At 41.5% G+C, this 14,840-nt stretch overlaps 1 protein-coding gene across 2 annotated transcripts in view; it reads left to right on the top strand.

Moving 5' to 3' along the window:
* Positions 1-14,349, top strand: part of fibcd1b (fibrinogen C domain containing 1b) — a 116,626-nt gene extending 102,277 nt beyond the window's left edge. For both annotated transcript variants that reach the window (XM_005454534.3, XM_005454533.3), the window contains 2 exons: positions 7,327-7,506; positions 10,685-14,349. In XM_005454534.3, coding sequence (XP_005454591.1) covers positions 7,327-7,506; positions 10,685-10,950 — 446 coding nt within the window. In that variant the 3' untranslated portion in view covers positions 10,951-14,349. The remainder of the gene's footprint in view (positions 1-7,326; positions 7,507-10,684) is intronic.
* The last annotated feature ends 491 nt before the right edge of the window (positions 14,350-14,840 follow it).

The following is a 14,840-nucleotide window of genomic DNA, read 5'->3' as shown; positions in this document are numbered from 1 at the left end:
GCTATGGAAATAACCGCTCCTCTTCGAGCGCCTGCTCCCACCCCGCGCATCCACAATCTCTGTAGAATAAAACTGCTTGACAGGAAGAATAAGGAAAAGACAGCAACGGAGTAAAAGAAAGACAACATGAGGGAGAGGTTGAGTTATCGTGGGAGGGGTAGAGGAGGAGGAGGAGGAGATGGAAGAGTGCTGCTCCTTTTCTCCTTTTTCTACCGAAACAGTCTCAGGAGCTGCCCCCCAGCAACAGAGGGAGAAAAGCATGATGAATAATTAACTTCGAGAAATGTCACAAACGGCAGAGAGAAGTGTAATCATTCCTCTGTTGGGTTTAGAGATCTGGGGGGTTTTTTATTCTTTTTCTTTTATGCCCCGTAGAGCTGCATGCACGGCACTGAGACTCTGAGAGCAGGACTTTAACCCTAAAAGCATCAAATACATTCCCCTACACATTTTTCAAATAAAAGCAAATAAATCATTAATATTTGGCCCTTTTAGCAAGTATCACAAAGGCATCTCACAGAGGTCTTCTGCATTTTTAATCAAACCATTGATGTCAGTCTCATTAGCTCTAAAATCACATTTAGGGAGCGAGAGCCTCTGATGGTAATGGTTTAATCAATGTCAGGAAGGCTTGAGCTTTGCTTCCTTTTAGTTTGGGAGAAGCGGAACATGCCCTCTCAGAATGAATAAAAGATAAAAAAAGACAAATTAGTGTCTTCATGTTCTAAACAAGCCAAATTTGTCCTATATCCCAGAAACCTGTTGTGAAAATGAGTTATAGATTACCATGACCTAGTTTAATGAGATAATTTGGGTTATATATATCATTTTATTGTCATTTTCATACATTTATCGCCAAAGAGGATTGATAGCTGGCTTCCATATTAGTGCGTTTTAAATTTAACGTTGGCCTGCTTTTCATATATTTAGCCGAGAACACTCTTTGTCTTCTGTTTACCTGATGTGCAGTCAGCTGGATGTAGATGTTTAAGGCGCAGAACTTTTCAGCTTTGCAACTTTGTTGGTAAAGACATTCTGAAAAATAAATAAGGACATCGATAATTGAAAAGCAAAGAATGCTTATAGATTGTTCTTCCATCATTGTGCAATCAGGCACGCTCTAAATGAGATTCCCTGTCAGTAAACACATTGATTGTTCAAAATAAGAGGATTTTGCCGGTATTATTTGTCCTCTTTTCATTACACAGAGTAATTATCCCTGTACGGGTAGTTTTGTATAATGTAGAGATCCATCTTATGTAGAAAGGTTAAGGAACATTGCTACCCATTTATATTGTGTTTGAAGTGCTGGATAGCATTAGTAGGGGGGTGAAGAGCTGGGGTCGATTACCTCACCAGGACATTTTTTCTAGCGTCATAGAAACTGGTATCGATGTCCTTGCTTTGTTGGTGATGGAGATACTTTCAGTAAGCTCACATTCATTTCTGATTTGCAGGAATGTTTGATTTAAACATTTATAGTAAAAGGTATCAAAACTAGATGTTAACCAAGGTGGCCTTGAAAGGGCTGTAACTTTTGAAAACACCAGCAAATAGGAAAAATGCTGCAAAAGTGCACAAAAAAATGGAAGTTGAATAAAACACAACGGAAATAGAAGAAAATGCTGCGAAAGTTCACCAAAAAAACCAAATCACAAAACACTGTATTTGTGGTTTTTGGGGGGGAGACAATAACGTGACACAACCGCGACAAGCTAACAGTAAACGGCTAATAGCAAATATGTGTCTACAGTAATAAATACATCGTGAGTAAAACACACATTACCTTGCTTCTTTTTCTGTCTCACAACACCAAAGAATCCTCCGCTTCTTTTAAACGTGTCTCAGTGCTTAAATCCTTTTCATGTGTTGGTTTCTCTCATTTCTACAGCTGTTCCGTCACATTAATGTCTCCCCAAAAACACTTCTATTGTGTCTTGTGAAGTTTTTTTCTTACTTCCGATGTGTCTTTTTAAACTTTTTGGTGTGTTTTTTTCTGTTTCTGTTGTCTTTTATTAAACTTCCTGTTTGCTTTTCCAGCATCTTTCTGTTTGCTGCTTTTTTCTTAAGTTGCAGTGCATCTGACCTCTCAGGGACACCGTAGTACAGGACCGTTCTATGAAACCTCACCAACAGGACTAACCAGTCTACTCTACCATGTTATTAGTGTTTGAAGTATGAGAAAGTTCCACATTGGGCTTATAGTATAACTATTGTAATTTTTTTTCATGACTACATCATCCAGTTCGTCTAATGTTTTCTGACGTACCAAAACATTTTTGAATTTCTTTTCCCAGCCAACTATGTTCAATAGCGCAAAACCATGAGTACTAACAGACAGCTTGGGTTCTGTTGGTAATTTGAAATGTTTTATATTTAAATGGAATAGCTGTCAGTCTGTCAGTCCACCGCTTTAGTCCAAACTGAAATCTCTCAGCAACTATCAGATGGGTAGCCATGAAATTGGTACACACTTGAATAATGCCCAGAGGCTGAACCTTACTGAATCTTGATCTCCTATGTTCTTCTAGAACTGCCATCATATCCGTCCGGTACTCTGTTTTGTGACCAATTAGGACAAAGCTACAACATCCCTCACACCCTCGGGTGACAGCTGTACATCCACAGACAGTATGGCTGCATGACATAGAAAAATATAACTGCTGATTAGTTGTACCTGAGTGACTCGGGTTAGCTGCCCAGCAGGCAGCCTGTCACTCAAAGTGACCATATCTCTAATAATGCAAAACTTTAAGACTTAAAATTTGGGGTTTCGGAGGGGTGTAGCCTATCCCAACTGTCATAGGGCAAAGAGCGGGATACACTCTGGATGGGTGAGAGAAAACCATTCACACTCTCATTTATTCTCACATCCACACCTAGATTTACCATTTAACCTAACAGATATGTGGGAGGAAGCCAGAGTCCCTGGAGAAAACCCACACAGCGAAAACATGCAAAATCCACAGAGAAAGGAGCTTAGCCTGCATGTGCATTTAAAACTAGGACACTCTTGCTGTGCAGCAACCACTATAGCTGCAAACAGATGAGCTGGGAAGCATCATCCTTTGTGGAGGTGGCTTTAGCAGAAAATGTTTGTACCACGTTAACATGTGAGTCTACGGAAGAGCGGGTCGCCTCTGGTCAGTCGAGCAACTGCAGTTTTTTGGCATTGGCTTCATTTTTCAGCCTCACAGGCTTCCACAATGTAGCACTACCAACCTTGACCTCACCGATCTCATTCTGCTTCTATACAAGAAAAGCAATTCAAATCTAAATATTTAACTGGCTCTGAAATAAAATCATATCGTATCTTTTCTCTTTTTTTTGGCATTGTTATAGAAAACCACATTTATTTTCAGCTATTTGTACTGGAGATCTAATTATTGCATTTCCCATGTATATATACATGTGTTTAGTCTCTGGTCAGTTGTAACATTTTAATAATAACGGGCTGCAGAAAGGATACAGTACATCAAAATAGATAATGATATGCCACTATAGCTAGAACAAAGGGAACAAAGAAAGCATGCCCTAATTGCTCGTGTGATGCGCGCAGGAGGACAGGAGGACAAGTTTTCTGACGGCCTCCTTTGCTTCTCTTAAATGGCAAATCAGCGAGAAGAGAGAGAATCTCTGCCCCAACGGAGCAATCAGCATGTTAATACTGAAGCAAAACACCTCAAAATCCTCCCATGTACCAGAATCCATTTTTAAATAACCTAACAATAACATTTAATTAACAGAGAGAGTTACACCTGAGCATTTAGATTTTAACCAAAGAAGTCTCTGTTGTTATTTCACTTGTCTTCCTCTTTAATTATTCTGAATTGGAGTCTTGCTGAGATTCTCTGGGGCTTTAATTAGGGACTGAATTAAAGTTATGTAAATACAGTTGGAAGCCGTAGAGTCTTTAAATAGAGTTGTGTTGCATCTGGCATTCCCCCCACCCGAAAGAGAAAACATCCTAAGTCTTTCTTTTGAAGTTTGTCAAATCACTCTGGGGTACTTTTCCCTTAGGTGTTTGTGTGGATTGATACTTTTTCTCAAAGGGTTATGACACAAAAACTATTTCTGCGAATGTGCCGGGTTTTTCTGTCTGAAGGCATGTGGAAAAACAATAATGTGTGTCGCGTTCTCGCTGTGTTTTTCCTGCGTATAATCCCGAGCATTCGTATACTTGTACAAAACTTTTAACCATTCACCGGAAACCCGCACGCATAAGGTTACCTGCCTATGACTGTATTAATAACTGATTCTCCACCTCCAATTTGCTGATCTACTGTGAAAATGAAAAGAACGGGATCAACCTCCCATTGGGCTAGATTAAATCCAAACTAAGTGCCTGGGCCCAGACTGCGAGCTTCTGTCTCTGAATAATAATGGGTTCTTTCAGCTGTGTTTGTCATCAAATTAGCCCTCTACTTCAGTCGAGGCACTCTCAGAGAGCAATTCTCGACAGCGATGGAATTCAAATTAGGCCGAGTCAGTTTGAGGTTTGTAAGCTTTAAAAAGGAGAATGAGTTTCATTTGTGGAGGTGATGATTGCCGTAGGAGGTATAATGACAGTGTTTAGGTTCATAAAAACAAAAGAAAAAACGTCTTCCTTCCTGTGGTGAAGTACCTTTGATGGTGATTTTGAGTCATGTTACGGGACAGACAGTAAAACAAACCCTAAACCGGAAATTGTAGCCTGCAGCATGCTCCACATGCGCTAAATCCAACCCTTATTCCAAACCATAAAGCCTTTGAAGCTCTTCCATCGGTGCATGCGCTCATTTCAATTTTTTTTCCTCTCTCTTTTTATTCTCTCACATAAACACTAACAGTACAGAGTGCACTTATAAGCATAGCAGAGGATGTTTAACAAACTCTTGAGGCAAAGTTCACTTTTGTTTGTCTTCCTGCCTTGTATTTAGTATTAAGCGGACCTAGACAGAGTTCTTCCTGCTTCTCTGTGCCTGACACTATGTAACTTGTAGCTTTGATCAGCTCAGGAGAGGAAAACCTGCCCTGGGAAGCGCCATCACTACAACGCAGCAGGGGGGACACGTAGAGCAGGAGGGGGCAAGGAAGAAGGGAGGGCAACCCTGTTTTCCCTCTGGCACTTTCTGTCTTGCATACATTCGTTTAAGGATTTAGCGATAATTAAAAGATCCATCCGGGGGATCGAGAGAACGATGACAGGCGTGAATCTAAAACAGTTGAAAGGGTTGAACATGGACTGTGAGTTTATAAAGAGGTCTTTGGAATATGTCTTGGATATGAAAGCAATGCACAAACTTAGAACGTATTGACAACTTAAGATTTTCTTGAAACTGAAAATGCTTTTTGGATGCTGTTTTTGATTTGCAAAGAGTTTCCAATCAAGTACATTTCTTCCATTTGGTTCTGACCCGTAATGAGCTGGGACTTCACACGTCAGTAAAATCAGACTTAATCGGGATTTAACCGAAACTGCGCCTCATGCCCAGTTACATGTATTGATCTGATTCTTGCTATAGATAAAATTGTGTTTATAATAGCAGCTTATTTTTTGTTAATACCTCCCTCACTTTCTTTTTTGAATATCACAGATCTGATAAGAATTGAAATGATTGCGTCCATGACATGTGAGAGTTTAAACAGTATTTTATTAGTGCATTTGGAACAAATGTAAAGCAAATTACAGTCATGTGAAAATGACTCTATGCTGGCCTGTGAAAATGTAATTACACTCCATGATTTAATAGCTTCTAGAACTGCCTTTAGTAACAACACCTTGACTTAGTCATTTACTGTATGACTCTATCAGTCTCTCATTGTGGAGGAATTTTGTATCACTCTTCTTCACATTGTTTCAGTCCACTGAGGTTTGCTGCTGGTTTGGTTTGAGGTCTGGACTTTGACTGGGTCATTGTGACACCTTGATTCCTTTCGCTTGTAGATTTGCTGCTGTGCTTGGGATAATTGTCCTGTTGCATGACCTAATTTTGGCCAAGCTTTAACTATCAAACAGATGGCCTCACATCTGAGTCTCGAATACCTCACTGACTGCAGACTGTCCAGGCAGCGAAAAACCCCAAAATCATCACCCTTCCATCACCATGCCTGACAGTTAGTATGAGGTGTTTGTGCTGATGTGCTGTGTTTGGTTTTTGCCAAACTGGGAGCTGTGTATCATGACCAGACATCTCCACTTTGGCCTGTCCAAAGGAGAAGTCTTGCTGTGTCTTGGTTGTTCAGTCTTCATATAATTGTCCTCACATGAACTTTAACATTTAACATGTCATCTGAGGCCTGTAGAGTCTGCGATGTAGCTTAATGATTTTTTCCAGTTTCTCTGGGACAGTCAATCCTTGGAAGATTGGCGTTGCGTTAACACATACCTGAATGCTCCAGATCAATTAATCAAGGGCAGTTGAGTATCAGCACTTGGCTGAAACTTACCTCATCAATTCCTTATGATAGCAGTAAAGGTGTACTTAGTTTTTTTTTCACAGCATCTTGTGAAAAAGTACTTCTGAAAATAACTGTAGGTGAGCCCAGGATTTACAAATCTGTATTTTTCTATCATCCAGGGAGCAGTGATGCTGTGAAATTTGCATTTAATAATGCATCCTTTGATGATGAAATGATAAGTTTATGGCTGAGTATGCTTGTTTTCCAAGACAGCAAGGGGAAATAATCTAGAAATTGATTTACGGGGCATTGGTACCCTCTTCTTTTGAACAAAGACGATCTTCTCCTCTTAAAGTAAGACACTGTCCTGGATAAGGCTGTCAAGCCTTGCAAGCACATGATAAAATACAAAACGCAGCCTTTCTGCTTTGAGAAATTCGGGACATCGCCACCTCATCTTGGAGCCTTCAAAATAATGTCAACTGGTAATCAATAGACTTTGGTGATTCAAGTGGCTAAATATCCATACTGAAAAGTCATGCTAAACATAAACAAGGTTCTTATAAATAAACCAATGAACACGATCAATACAATTTTGAACTACACTTGAAGTGGGGTCAGTGTCTGGTGCCATTCATTTAAGAAGAGAAACGCTGATGGATTCAATAGATTCAGCTGGGTTCTCTAACTTCCAGGCAATCAGCAGTGTGAGCAGTCCACACCCACACACACTTTGAAAAGAAACTCTAATCTTGTTTTGGAAAGAAACCCTACACATGCAGGGAGAGACTCTAAATGGGACAAAAACCATGTTACAGCTTATTTCCAGAAAATGTATGGCATTGAGAGGCTGCTGAAATAGCTTTATATTGCTTGCTGAGAATAACGGCAGTACTTGGTAATGGATTATTTTGGTCTGTGTCTCGCTCTTTTTTCTCCCTGCAGGGCTAAAGCAGATCCATGCCCTGTCCATCCAGGGGAACTATGAGCTACGTATCGACCTGGAGGACTTTGAAAATAACACAGCGTACGCCCAGTACGGCACCTTTGGAGTGGGCCTCTTCTCGGTGGACCCCGATGATGACGGATACCCTTTGACTGTGGGAGACTATTCAGGCAATGCAGGTATGTGCTGTGTACTGAGTGAACTCATTAAGGCTTTTCTTGGAAGACATACTGTGCACTCTGATTAGTATACGCCATTTTTGTTTTGCACGTATTATTTTTTTTCCCCTTCGTTCAACCTAATTGCAAACACAGCAGTGGGAGAAAGTCCAGCCAACGCCCCTCGTATTCTGCATTCCAGCAAATATAACAGCGCGTTATTTTTGCAGTGCAGTAGACGTGTCCACTTGTTAAGCCTTGCAGAGAGTTGCTCAGAGTGAGGGACTGCTAGTGTCTGTTTCTCTGCTCACTCACCATGAGATTCAAGCCAGCTACCTGTCACCTTGATTAAATTACTGCCAATTAATTGCCGTGCTTGACCTGCAGCGTAAACAAAAAAAGCTGCCATTGAAATGAAGAAGCAATTTAAAGAAGCTTTGGGGAGCAGTGCTTTGAGAACAGACAGAGAGAGAATGGGGACAGATATGAGAGCAGGGAGGAGAGATGGAAGATAGGAAGGAGGGCGACCGGAGGAAACTGGGATGGGAGAACTAGGGGGACAGGTGTGGGAGAAAAAGAGGTAAATAAAAATGAGGATAGAGATATTTAAGGGACAGAGAAGGCACTGAAGCGAAGGAGGAAAAGAAAAATGGGTTGTATGTATGAGGGGGTGGGGGGGTGGTTCTCCTCAAGCTAGCTCTGCTAAAATTCCTGTAAAGCTCCAGGCCTGTCCTCTTCAAAGCCTGACCTTGAACTCATTTGCCTGCTGGACATTTGATTCCAGTCAAATTATGGCTACTCCAACTCTCTCGGGATAGTCACGCTCTCACGTCAGCTTCCCCCACAGCAGCTCTACTGTTATTATTAGTAGTATTTTCCATAGCTCTGGCTGCTTTTGATCAGCAGACAGGTGCTCATTTCTACTGGGAGCAACTGGATCTTAATGGGCATCAGAGGAGGCTGCCGGCCCCCAAGCCACCCAAGTGGCATCCTCTGCCTTGTAAATGAGCTTGTATTTTGCGCCCCCCACCCCTCCCCTTTCATCCTAGCTCTGGACATCATTGTACTGTTGACACCAGTAAGCTTTTTTTTTTTTTTCCCCTTGTTCTACTCCCCCACTATCTAATTTCTCCTAACATCAAGCGGCACACAACGTGAATATCAGACATGCCTGTCAAATTATTTTTCCTACCGAGCGGTTACCATAGTAATGCCAAATAGCGAGTGGAGCAGGGCAAAGGGAGAGGGTAAGAAGCTGTGCGGCCACATCCTGGGCAATTAAGGGCTGTTTGATGCCCTGACGGGCTGTTAGGCTTCACCTGATGACTGGTGAGCACTCTTTCATTCTGCTCACCACTTTATCCCTCTATCCATTTCTAGTCACAGTGTGAAGCCTGCTTTTTAAAAAAAAAAAATTGAAGGGGCAAAGACTGGAGGAAATGTATGGGGAGTTTATTGAACATTATGAGCTCTTTCAACATCCATTTGCAGGAAACTTTTGGTCTACCGCAGCATCTGCAAGGGCGTTACTTTCATTTTGCCGGTGAATTTACAGCAGCGGCTCGCAAAACAGTTGTCAGTGCAAGAGGATTTGCCAGTAATAAATCTTTAAATAGTCAGAGCGATATTTTCAGCTGTGTGGATCAGATTGACCTTTCAGACCACTATTAGGTCCACTTAGGTGATGCAACTCGGCTGCGCCTCATCCCTGCAGTGGTCTTTCATCACTGCCATAATCACAATGAGAGGTTATGGGAAAGAATGCCCTCTTATAGAATAAGTACGCTTTTAAAGCTTTTTGAAGCTGTTACAAAAGTTACATTATTATACTAAATTTCTTAAAGTGGACAAAATACCCTGACTTAGCAAAAGACTGAGGGGCAGGATGCAGGGTAAACACACACCACATAAACAAACACAAAGACATAACCGGAATGAGGGCACAGAGGGCAAGGGAATATGAAAACACTCAGACCTCGAGGGAGGAAAAACAATATGGCCGTACCTAAAACCATGACATCAACATATGTGAGACAGACCATTTAGTATGTCTCATCTATCATCTGAAACATTTGTATCCATTAACAACCTAATGAAATCATTTGGGGAGTGTTATTAAAAGGTCGCCACAGAACCTTTGATTAACTGCCTACAAAGCCGTCGACCTACTGCTTCAGCTAATGACAAGAAATACTCGGGAGGACACTGGAGCTGTATTTTTATTCTTTTATCTCTTTCTCTCTGCAAAACAAAAAAAAGATTAATTGAAAAGTTATGAGGTCTTTTGAAGTTAATCGCTTGTGTATATGTCTAATTACTGGTTTCTAAACCAAGAATGTTCTGGTGAAAGACGAAAAGGAGATATTATTTCAGTAACACTTTATAATACATAACGTGACTAAGAGAGTAAATCCCAATGGAATTCAATGGAATTTCACTTTAATTTATTTGAACAACAATGCAATTATATTTACCTACAAATACAAACAAGTTAGGTTTTTGCAGGGAACAAAGATATAATTATAATGTAAGTAAATTTAAGTACTGTGTGAGTAATTTTGAGTTGTTTTCACTTCTATGGTCATTTAGCAATGACATCAAATTAATTATGTCACATCATAAATACGGTGTACTTTTTGGGCCACAGGCCATAATATGGAGTTTTTTTAATCAAGAATTAATTAAGAAAACACAGGTCCCATCAAAATATGAAGGCTCATGACATAATGATAGAGAGAAACCCTTTTTTTTTAACAATGACTGTTCAAACACCCTCGTTTCCTGTAAAATATCTGATAATTAGGCAAAGTTTTGCCACTACATAATATAGTCTGTGCTCCAAAAGGTACAGTGTGCTTACAATGTACAATGGAAAAATATTGTTTGTTTTTCCACAAAATTACCAAGAAATGATGCAGTGCTGAAAATTTTCTTACTGTGCGATTTGGATCTCGTTTCTCATAAAATACCCAGAACTTCCTACCTTTAAGTATTTGTAGGCAAATATAATTAAACTGTAATTGAGTTTAAAATGCAGTTTAAATTTCATTTAATTACAGTTGAATTACAGACGCAGACCATATTATTATGAAGTTACAGATTCATCTGTGTTGTTTTATTCATTAACTTCAGTTATACAACTATTTTGTGGGTACTGACGCATTCAAATTTAATTGCTGTTTTTTCTTTTCTTTTTTAGGTGATTCTCTGTTGAAGCACAATGGAATGAAGTTCACCACCAAAGACAAAGATAACGACCACTCGGAGAATAACTGCGCCTCCTTCTACCACGGCGCGTGGTGGTACCGAAACTGCCACACCTCCAACCTTAACGGCCAGTACCTGCGCGGTCAGCACACCTCCTATGCCGATGGCATTGAGTGGTCCTCCTGGACTGGCTGGCAGTACTCCCTCAAATTCTCCGAGATGAAGATACGCCCGACCCGCGACCCAGAGAATAAATGAAACTGACACGAGAAGGAAAAAAAAAAAGAAGAAGAAAATTTTCAAACATTACAAACCACAGTTTCTGACAGCTTGATGGAGTTACTTGTCTCGATATTGTTTATTCACTAAAATGTGCATCTTTGACTTTAGTTGACTCTGCTGTTTTCTCGTGATGTCTCTCTTCCATTTTTTTGCTCCTCTTCCTCACTCACTCAGCTACTAGTCACCCTGGCTACCTTAATCCTTCCTGTGGTCCCATTCTTCGAGAAACTGAATAACCGGGATGCCCTTATTTTGAACGTTTAGTTCACAAAAACAGCTTACCAGAGCCCTGAACCAACAACAGTCCACTGCTCCGGGTCTGTCAATGTGGTCCAGCCCCCCTCTGAAGTAAAATGGGCCCCTTGACATGAACCTGACCTAACCTGTGCTGACATGGCACTCAGTTACACTGCCCACTCCTGTACAACATGTGAAGACAACCCCCGTTCACAAAACATGAAGACAGAAGATAGAAATTATTCAGCCCTGCAAACCCCACCCCCACCCTCTGCAAAGAAAGTCTCAAGTTTTACCAGGGAGAAGGGGACAGGGCAGTGGTGCACTACGTCACATTTACATCTTTGATCTGTCCGAATGAGCCCCGGCAGGGAAAGTGGCGAGAAGTACGGGCGCTCCGATAATGAGAGCGAGACGGAGAAAACGAGGAAACAATTTGACAGGAGCTAAATTGGTGGAAGGAAAGGGGGAGCAGAGTGAATCAAACTGGGGAGATGAAGTAGGTGAAGAAGAAGAAAAAGAAGAAGAGGTGCAAGAAAAGGATGGAAAAAAAAGAAGAGACAGCGGAGGATCTCATTCATCTGACTTGGACCATTAGGGAGCATATTGGGCACTTTGTCTGATCTGCCTGCCAGCTGAGTACTGGCCAACTGATGCAGCACTCACAGATGGTAACCCAGCACTTTGTGTGTGTGTGTGTGTGTGTGTGTGTGTGTGTGTGAGAGAGAGAGAGAGAATGTGTGTGTGCCTGAGACAGAGAGAGACAGACAGACAGAGTTCTCTAACACTATCAATTTCCTGTCACGGGTTCAGTAGAGCATCTCGATTGACTACAATGTTTAGCACAGACAGACTAAGCATGATGCACGGCTGGCTTACCTGCACTCTGTCCAACTAAGTAGCTGAAATACGCCTGCAAGGGATGTAACGAATTAAAGCAGGAAAAGACAACAACTTAGAAGAAACTGATGGAGCCACCGAAAGAGACCCGAGGAAACTTCACGCCCCCCTTTCTTGTTTGTCCTCTCTTTTGTAACTTTTTTTTCCCTCTCTCTCTTGTTTCCAGATGATTATTGTGGAATCGGTTTGTGCGATACGGTTTTTTCTTGCCATGCAAACGGAGCGAAAGTTGCTATAAAATAAAATTTGACGCTCTCAACCGCCGTCTTTTTTCTTCAGAGTAGAAATTCTACAGCGTGTCATGGCAACATCCAAACTGCCTACAGAAAACAAAGCAAAAAAAGCAAAAAGAAGAAGTCAGTTTAAAAAAAAAAAGAAAGAAAAAATTCACAGCACATGGGCGGAAAACAGTGCAATCCCGATTTTTTTCCCGTCTCTCTTTTTTTTTAAAGTCGGTGAATCAACTTTTTTTGGATGTAATAAAAGCTTTAAAATATCTGTAGATTTTATTGTACAGTGTGTATGACTTTTAGAGCATGAGAATCTGTTTCTTACTATGCTACGACACAAAGAGAACTCAAGCACATAGACTTTACAAAATCCACTGGTTCAAAAAAAAGAAGAAGAAAATGCAACATGTGGAGCAAAATAACTTTTTCCCCTTCTTATAAAATGAGCAACAGGTGTGGAGCGGCGCTCCGTAGGCCGGATCCAAGTGAAGAAGAGTAACCTGATTATCCCTCAAGCACATGCCCGCTCTAATCTGCAGCACAAATTTCAGTCTTTATGTCAAAGGCACAATGATAAGAGTTTTTTGAACCTCCTCAGGCACATTAGCTGCCTTGCTGGACATTTGCGACCTTTGTGATTACTTGGCTTTGGAGAGTCACTTGGATGCAGTTTTGAATCCGTGCTAAAGGGTGTCGCTCCAGCTGACAGTGAGTTAACGTGTAGCACCGAGCAATGTTGCACTTAATACCTCTGACACTGGAACAGCTGTGAGTTTTTCTGTCATCCCCGGTGCTTTGATGAAGGATCCCGTTTCTGTGTGTGTTTCTGCTAGCGCCTCGGCTGTGCACACGCGGTATATGTCACGTCGTGGTGGACTCCTGCCACGTCTTTTCATCGAAGAAGCGCCGAAGACACGTTACACATGCCTGCAGATGTTATTGTGGCACAGAGTGTGCGGTGCGCTATTGCCAATCCCGAGACAAGCTGGAACTGTGCAGAGTCGCTCGAGGAGAGGGAATTGGACCGCTCGTTGAGTATGTGTGCGAATCGTGAGTATGTGCGTGTCTCTTTGTCGGACGGAGCGTCGGTATGCTTGAGCGCAAGTGTACATTTGCAGTGTTTCTGTGTGTACACGTATATGCACATGCGTCGGTTTGTACACGCCCAACGTGCATGAGCCAGACAAGAGAACAGGAGGCTGGGTGTGTCTCTCTGTGGAATTCTGAAGTAATGTGACGCCTGTGTACTACATGCCTCCCTCGCTATTTGTGTTGATAACAGAGAGATTTACATAATTCTAATAATGAACTATTACTTATTGTGATTGTGATCCCATTAGAATGGACACCACCTTCTTGGTACTGTGTTGAACTGCGCTTGTGCCCTCGAATCCTGACAACCCGCTCCCGAATTCTCTGTTCGCCTCAACACGACTTTGTGCTCACTGTATACGTTAGCGCTATGTTTCCCTTGTTATTTAAATGTAAAGACATGTATTATTTGCCATGATGATCCACCACCCCACACCTCCTTCCCTCTGTGTTGAAGGCCTTCATTGTCACTCTTTGCTGCTGCGGCTTGCTAAGTCTCCAATGGAAGAGATGATAAAAGAAGTGAAATCAGAGGCTCTGATAATTCCCAGTTAACCCACTCATTACAGAGTATCCGCACCCTCCCGATCGATCCGCCACGTCCTCAAACCCCTTTCTTACTTTGTACCTCCTTAATTGCCTTAGCCTCTGCTGCCAACCCCGGCTCCTAAATTCCCCTCTGCTCTTTCCACTCCTAACTCCTATCCCCTTTATTGCTCTGTTTTTCTTCCCCTACTTCTATCTCCGCTCTCCTCCACCCAGCCCGCCCATTCCTTCATTCCCAGCGCAGAACTATGTTTTTCTTTCTTCCTTTTATTTTTGGTGAAGTACTATAGATTGTTTTGCTGAATCTTGATACTGTGTTTTAATGTTCTTGTCAACATTTAATAAACATTCACATTTTATAAATGGAGCACACGCCGAAGCATTTGTGTCTCTCTCGCTGTCTCTGTCCCTAGCAGCGCATCCATACACATCTATAGGCGTGTGGTTCTGTGTTTGTAAGAAGCATTTAGTAGCCTTCTGCTTGTCAAAGGAAAACCTTGTTAACGTTTTGGAACATCAACCACGATAAAGTACCACAAAGAATGTCCTTGGTTTTGAAAGGTAGACAAAGAAAAGAAAAAAATCTTTGGGTCTTTGGGGGGCCAGCCACGTAGTTATAGCTTTGCTCGGTGAGGGTTTAGATAATATCTCAACTTTCAACAACTTTTCTGCTGTAAACAGCAGAGGTAAATTGAATTTTTGTTTGGGGAGTCAGAAATGATGCTGCAGTTATTTTTAGAGTTGTTCCACAGAGTTGTTCACAGGGAAAACTAAAGAAGACCATCACCATGCACCGTCAGGACATATAACTATGACTGGACATTGGTCCCATTTCTAGTATAAGTTTCAAGTTAGTTTTAG

Source organism: Oreochromis niloticus, linkage group LG7 (genome assembly GCF_001858045.2).
Source record: "Oreochromis niloticus isolate F11D_XX linkage group LG7, O_niloticus_UMD_NMBU, whole genome shotgun sequence".
Lineage (NCBI taxonomy): Eukaryota > Metazoa > Chordata > Actinopteri > Cichliformes > Cichlidae > Oreochromis > Oreochromis niloticus.
Note: the sequence above shows the minus strand (reverse complement) of the source record. Positions and strands in the feature narration are given on the sequence as shown.